Genomic DNA, 7,619 nt, shown 5'->3' with positions numbered 1-7,619 from the left:
GTCAACTAGAGATAAACATAGCTAACAACGCTGAACTCAAAACAACATAAGTTCACTTGCCAATCAAACCAACACTAGAAATTTGAACTATAACACTACACAAAACATATGAATATGTCCTCCAAGGCACAACACTTGAATCAACATAGTAGACCATTGCAGAGCATTCTCCAAACCAATCCCAATAGACAACCTCACTATCAACAAATTGCCACAACCAACATCATCATCAAAGAACCACGAACTTGAAAACATGATTATGCAATATCCGCAAAACATAAACATTATATCTAGAACCACAGGCTATGAACATCAAGAATCGAAGGAATGCAGTGTGTTCTTCCATGAAGATATTTATATACTCTTTCCTACATATTGTAACTTCCACTACACTAGCCTTTCAAAAATACCTCATATTTACTCAATGTCACCACCAAACAATATAACAACATCTGAACACTTATTTTCAAACCATCTACAACATTCGAACAACATCAATGACAACACCAACAAGTTTGACATCAATTAATTGGTGCTAAATATGGAAGAATCTTGTGACTCTCTCTCTCTCTCTCTCTCTCTCTCTCTCTCTCTCTCTCTCTCATTTCATTCATCTTATTATAATTATACACAACTATTGACTATGTGACTATAACTTGGATTACAACTAACATCTTTAACTACTTAAAAGTAGTCACATACGCAATAGATATTTAAGTTTAACTATTACCTCTACATAGAGTACTTGGGAGTTACATCCTATGTGGAGAGGAGCTAGTCCTAGAGATGGGTGCATAGATCTATGTTAAACTAATTTTAGTGTATATTCACTCATAATTTAGAACCCAAAATTTTAAAAATCTATTGGTAGTTTCTTGAGATTCATTTATCTACATATTAATAAATTGGAATGAAAAATTTAAAATCATATTTAGACAAAATGTTAAACTATATTGAAATAATCTAAGAACAAATATCAACACATAATAAATTCGAGTTCTTCTTGATTCAATTTGGTCCAGTTCCACATTGGATTCCTAAATCATGGAAACATATTTAACATGGACAAATCACACGATATTTGGGTATTCCCTTTGGGTTGGGTGTTTCTCTTTTAGATATGTGGAAGTGGTTTATTACTAAGCTAAAAAATAAACTTTGGAATTGGAAAAATTATTTTTTGTCCTTGGCTAGCAAGATTCAAGTCGTTAATCAGATATTTCTTGCTTCTCATGTGTATTATTCATCTTGTTGGATGCCCTCCAAGAAAAGATTTGAAAACTTAACCAAAATCATTTGTCAAATTATGTGGTCCAAGTCAGATGGAAAAGATGGTTTTAAAGCTACCTTCTAGTTGCATTGCATTCAACCCAAAACCAAAGGTGGTTTAGGACTTCTTGATACCAGGACCTAAGGAATTTGTCTTTCTGTTAAATGGATAGTCAAGGTGGTTGAGGGTGAAGAACCTTGGAAGTGTTTGGTTTGACATAGAATCAATCTTGCTACTACTAAAAAGAAATTTCATGAGGTGAGATGGAATGACAAATTACTTCTTGCTCCATTTTTTTGTATGAGAGCTCCTTTCCCTTTGCAATCCATTTAGAAGGCTTGGCAATTTGTGTGCAAGTTCCTAAACTTGAAAAACTTATCCCAACAACATGGGTTCAACTTTGTTTCCTCGTCCATCTGGTGGAACAAGCTAATTCAATACAAACACCAACCTCTTGCTATTGCATTTCTTAGACAAGCATACTCTTTATTTAATAAAAGGAGTGAAAAAGTTAAGTGATATATGGGATTGTGATACTCTAGATTGGGCCTCTTGGCAAAAATCTCAGAGTATGTTTTAGTTAAACAACAGGTTTGACAAGTTCTTGATTTTTGTCAATATTTTGTGTCAGTTGAGTTGACTATGAAGCTTTGCACTCTATTACAATGCAATTTTCGCTAAGATTAGTCATGGCTTTTTAAGTTCCCCTTCTTGTATTTCCTTCTCATGAAAAGTTATTTGAACCTCATTCCAAAGATGCAATTAAACCCAAGGTTAAACCAAAAGTGGAACTACAAATTTCATGAAAAGGCACGAAGGAAGTTGAGTAACGAAATATAGGGGTCTAAAGCCAAGGCTAATACTCAATTGTTGGATTGGAAAATCCTACATTTCAAACTACTTGTCAGGGATATGTTGAAATGCATGATGGTTCAACCAATTAAATGCTTGTTTTGCCAAAACTGTGGGGGTCTTAAACACATTTTTTGGGATTGTTTCCATGTTTAAAAAAATGGAAGGCTATTGCTAATCATTTCCTATTATTTTTTACCATGATTTGAGTTGGAAAGTTGCATTTTTGGCTATGTTCTTCATAGTAATGTGGTGGCAGATTCTTTGAGGCATACTATTTTACTTAATATATGGAAAGACAGATGTTTGGCTGTATTTTCTAATAAGAAGTAGAAATTTTAAAGTTGTACTTTGACATATTGTTTCAAATTGTCTCGCTTGCTTTTCAACCACAAATGGCTACCAAGGACCGAGCTAAGAAAATCATTCTTTTGGACAAGATCAAACTCCAATTGCTTGAGCTACACAAAGAAAATGCCATATGTTCCAAACAGCTACAACTTTTTTTCAAATTCAGATTGTAATGTGGTTTGTTGTTTAATTTTGAACCCCTCTTGTTATAGGCCTTTGGCTAGATGTATTAGTAGTTTTAGTTGTTTAATTCTTCTTCTTTAACTGTTTATTAACGCCCCTCCTTTGTAGTATTAGTAGTTTTAATTATTTAGGCACTTGTCTTTTATGTTCTTCTTCTTGAGGGTTTATTCTCAGCCCTCCGTATTTTTCTTGTTGCATTTTTTTTCAATATAAAAAAACAATTATCAGCTGAGCAGTTGGAATTTCAAAAGCCCGACGAACTGGAAACCAGTATTAAGGCTCAAATAACCATTTTTATTATTGGGAGGATTAAACACAGTCAAAAATGGAGGTGTACTGGTAGGAATTGTTACGGCAGGGCTTTAATCGCTGCATTTCTTTGACATCTACGCATGGCTGGAAAACCAGTTCTTTCTAACATTGCTTTTCACAGAAACAAATAAATGGTTCTAAAACCAGTTTTAAGGACAAAGACGACGACATTATTTCATACTCACTTCCAACGCTATAATTATAATTATGCAATGCCAACGCCGTCCATTGTCAATCTTAATTTCAGCATCTCAGAGTTATGTAGAAAGGGGAGGTTGAAGGAGGCATTGCACATTCTGCTTACTACGTACCATTCCACAGTAGATTCTTCTACATACCTTCAACTATTGCAGACCTGCATTTCAAAGAAAGCTCTTTCAGAGGGAAAGAAAATCCACTCCCACATTAGTGAGAGGCATTTGAAGTTGGCCACAATCAAAGTCTTACAAGATACCCTGGTACGCATGTATGATCAGTGCGGAAGTTTAGTTGATGCCCGCGAAGTGTTTGACCAAATTACTGAACGAGACGTCCTGTCATGGAATGCCATCATTGCAGCTTACAGAAGACATGGGTATCCTCAGGAAGCATTGAAATTGTTTTGCGAAATGCAAGCAACAGGTGTCCAGCCTGATCAGTTCTCAATTTCCAGCATATTCCAAGCCTGTGCCAAAATAAGAGATTTGGAAACCGGTATGAAAATCCATCAGAGTATAATGGAAAGGGGCTTTTTGTCTGATGTTGTAGTTGCAAGTGCACTGGTAGACATGTATGCAAAATGTGGAAGCATACAAATTGCACGCGAGCTTTTTGACAAAATACACCAAAGAAATATAATCTCATGGAATGCTATGTTAGCAGCATATGCACAAGATGGTGAACTTGATGAGGCTTTAAAGCTTTTCGAGGAAATGCCTCGAAGAGATGTGGTTTCGTGGACTGCAATGGTTTCGGGATATGCACAAAATGGGTTTTTTGAGAAGGCATTGGAAACTTTTAAGCAAATGCAATTGGCAGGAGTAAAGCCAGTTTCCGCAACCTATGCCAGCATTCTCCCAGCCTGTGGGAAACTTGGAGCTTTAAAACAGGGTATGGACATCCACCAAAGCATAATTGAAAATGGTTTTTTGTCGGATGTCGTAGTTGTAAGTGCCGTGGTAGATATGTATGCAAAATGTGGAAGCATACACATGGCACGTCAACTGTTTGACAAAATGTCTCGGAGAAATTTGATCTCATGGAATGCTATGATTGCAGGATATGCAGTAAATGGCTTTTGCAAGGATGCTCTAGAACTCTTTGAACTAATGAAGCTATCTGGAACATACCCTAACCATGTAACCCTCACTTGTGTTTTGTTAGCATGCAGTCATTCAGGTTTAGTGAACGAGGCCTGTAAATACTTCAATGGCTTTACTGACTCTTATCGCATTGCTCCTACAATTGATCATTATGTATGCCTTGTTGACCTCCTTGGACGAGCTGCCTATCTTGAACAAACCCTAAAATTTATTATCAAAATGCCTGTTAAACCTATGACAGTTGTGTGGACTTGTTTGCTTGGTGCCTGTAGAGCACATAAGAATGCTGGGTTAGGAGCATTTACAGCAACTCTTCTTTTGGAGCTCGATCCTAAAAATGCTGCAACTTTTGTTCTTTTGTCAAACATCTATGCAGAAGTGGGCATGTGGGATGAAGTTCAAAAGGTAAGGACGTCAATGAAAGATGGAGGAATTAAAAAGATACCTGGATGTAGTTGGATTGAAGACCATAAAAAGGTGCATGCATTTTATATTGGAGACAGATCACACCCACAGACACAGGAAATCTATGCAAAGTTGGATAATTTGTCTTTGGAGATGAAGGCAGCAGGGTATTTACCACATTCAAAGGATGCGCTGAATGATGTGGAGGAGGAGGAGAAAAATATATTTCTCTGCCACCATAGTGAAAAGTTGGCAATTGCATTTGGTTTGTTAAACACGCCCCCTGGAACAACCATTAGAGTTGTCAAGAACCTTAGAGTATGTGTTGACTGCCACTCTGCAACCAAGTATATCTCCAAGATTGTTGGAAGAGAAATAGTTGTGAGAGATGCAAATCGGTTCCATCATTTTGAACAAGGACAATGCTCTTGCAAAGATTATTGGTGATGCCCAGTGAAACAACCTGTAGGCATATGATTGCACAATAACAAAGTGCACTGTGGCATATCAGCAGTGATGATAAGAAACCATGCTTTATTTCCAAATATTAAGAAGTGTGCAGATTTAGACTGTGCTGTTTGACTCCATAAAATCAGATGTATGGTATGCAATGTATATCTTTTTCTGTAATATACTGATGGAGTATTTGTTAAAGCTCCGTTTTATGATAACATGGAGGTGTCATGACATTGAATTGTTTTCAAGAAACCTGCAAATGTCTTGAAGAAAAGCTGGAGGAGTGGATAATAATAAAGAGCAAAAGAAAGATGAACGCTTGAAGGAAATGGAAAGATGCTTGGCCATAAGAAGAAAGAAGGTCTTACAAGAAAGCCAATGATTGAAGATTTTGGGGGAGAACATCTCTTGATAGTTTTCTACATTTTATGTCATTTTTTATGGTCCTTTGTCTGGATGAATTAATTCTATCATCTTGCACCCACGTCAGCTCTGTCATTTAGTATCATTTACTGTTAGAGAATTTTACTTCCCCTTATGGAGAGCTAAAATGTTTGCGAACTTCCAATTAAAAAGAATATGATAATGACACTGATTTTTTAATTAAAAATAAGTAAAATAATTCATCATATTTGACATAGGATGAAATGATATTACTACTTTTGTTGTATTGAGATTGGTGCATATATGCATGGTGCTTATGAAGTTTATAGATTGATATTTCATAAATTAGACTAAAATTTGTATATGTAAAAGTATAATTATATTTATATTATATTATTAATATACGTATATGGTCTTAAACATTTCGCATAATGAAGAGGATTAGAAGGCAATCTCAAGAGAACTAAATAGGCTAAGGTCCATTCATATCAGCCTATTCAAATTATGACCAACAAAGGAAAGAATATATGATGCAATTAGTGTCAATTGGATTTCGATAGGAAAATGCTTGTGGTCATCATAAGTAAAACAAGGGGAATTCACAAAAGTTAGAATAATTTTAAGAATTTTGAAACAATATAACTTAAGAATTTGTCTTTTGTGACATTTTGGAAATTTCGATGAATGTCATGAGATCAAAAGTTTTGAATTCATTGAAAACCCACATATAAATGACAAAGATGATCTCCCTTTTTATTGGAGAACAAACTAAAATCATTGAGATAGACAATAGTAACAAATGTTCTAGTCTAATAAAAAATCCATTTTTCTTTAGAAGATATATTACCTAAAGTCTCGCAAGAGAAATGTCCCTTTTTTTAACATTTGTTTCCCTAGAAGATAGCTTCAATAGGGAAAATCCTTTCAAAATGTGCTAAGATGGTTTTTTGTTTATTGTTACTAGAATCTTATGATTGTACATTGAGAATTTGGCTAACATAAACACCATCTTAGAACTTGTCATAACTTCTGAAATCTAATTCATTATATATAAATTATAGTTTTCTTTTAGCAAAGAGTCACTCAAATTGTAAAAGTCAATACAAATTCTTACTATCATTATTCTTTTGTATAGGAATGATGTTGACCAAGTAACTTGATTCTCCCAAAGATTAATATTTTACTAGATGAGAACTTAGGTTCTTCTTCAATGTCAATTTATATTTTTTTAAATTTCACACTTGAAGTTTCAATTTAGACAGTATAATTTATGCATCTATTGTGTTCATCAAATAAATCTTTCAAAAATAGACCTTAAAGATCAATTTGAAGATATCATTTCATTAGGATTGACTTCCCATATGTTGAGCTACTTATCACATAGAAAGTGTAGTTAAAATTATAAGCATTTTCAAAAAAAAGATGATTTTCTTATTGTCAATAAATAATTTTCAATATTTAATACTATTTAGAATAATGTGAATAAACAACTTGATTATAAAAGTGTCACGAGTAAACATAGGATGGAAAACATATAAGAAAGTTGATGATTAACTAAATAATGATATTCACTATTATCTTCATGGAAAAACCAAAAAAGAACATTGGTAGTCAATTTATTGGGTTGTTTTTTTAATTGTTGTAAGTGATGTTAAATGAATGAAATAGTGAAATTTAAGGCCCAATCACCTCAATCACAGATAAGAGACAACATAGTTAACAAAATGATAGAAATGGAAACACCTACATACTAAGCTAGGAAAATGAGAAAATAGTAAAATAGGGGTTTGTATGCATTTATAGTGTGGTTATCAATAGAAATGTGATGATAACAAAACAAAGATACTCTAAATCAAATATTAGCCAATTATAATGCAAGAAATATGTTATAACCAAGCAGTGCACTTAGGGTTGAAATATGTCCTAGGTAGTGGAGATGTCCTTTATGTCAAAATAATCTAGAAACTATAGGGAATGTTTAAAATGATCTATCAATCACTTGGAGTAGTATGGACACCTATCAAGGACATAGGCTAAGGATGGTGTAAAATGATAAAAATATATCATAATTGAACTAAAATATATGAAAAGAAGGAGAAATATAG

The 7,619-nt window shown here is 34.0% G+C and overlaps 1 protein-coding gene across 1 annotated transcript; it reads left to right on the top strand.

Annotated features, from left to right (window-relative positions):
* Positions 1-2,844: 2,844 nt before the first annotated feature.
* LOC131034606 (pentatricopeptide repeat-containing protein At3g24000, mitochondrial) lies at positions 2,845-5,708 on the top strand. Its single transcript, XM_059210786.1, has one exon. It carries the CDS (start codon positions 3,100-3,102, stop codon positions 5,119-5,121), a length of 2,022 nt encoding a protein of 673 aa, XP_059066769.1. The 5' UTR covers positions 2,845-3,099; the 3' UTR covers positions 5,122-5,708.
* Positions 5,709-7,619: the final 1,911 nt, after the last annotated feature.

This window comes from Cryptomeria japonica, chromosome 8, assembly GCF_030272615.1.
Source record: "Cryptomeria japonica chromosome 8, Sugi_1.0, whole genome shotgun sequence".
NCBI classification, from domain to species: domain Eukaryota; kingdom Viridiplantae; phylum Streptophyta; class Pinopsida; order Cupressales; family Cupressaceae; genus Cryptomeria; species Cryptomeria japonica.
The sequence above is the reverse complement of the archived record's forward strand: the minus strand, read 5'-3'. Positions and strand labels throughout refer to the sequence as shown.

Excerpts from the sequence above, each read along its gene's own strand:
- LOC131034606 (XM_059210786.1), top strand. The coding sequence starts at position 3,100 with ATGGTTCTAAAACCAGTTTTAAGGACAAAGACGACGACATTATTTCAT.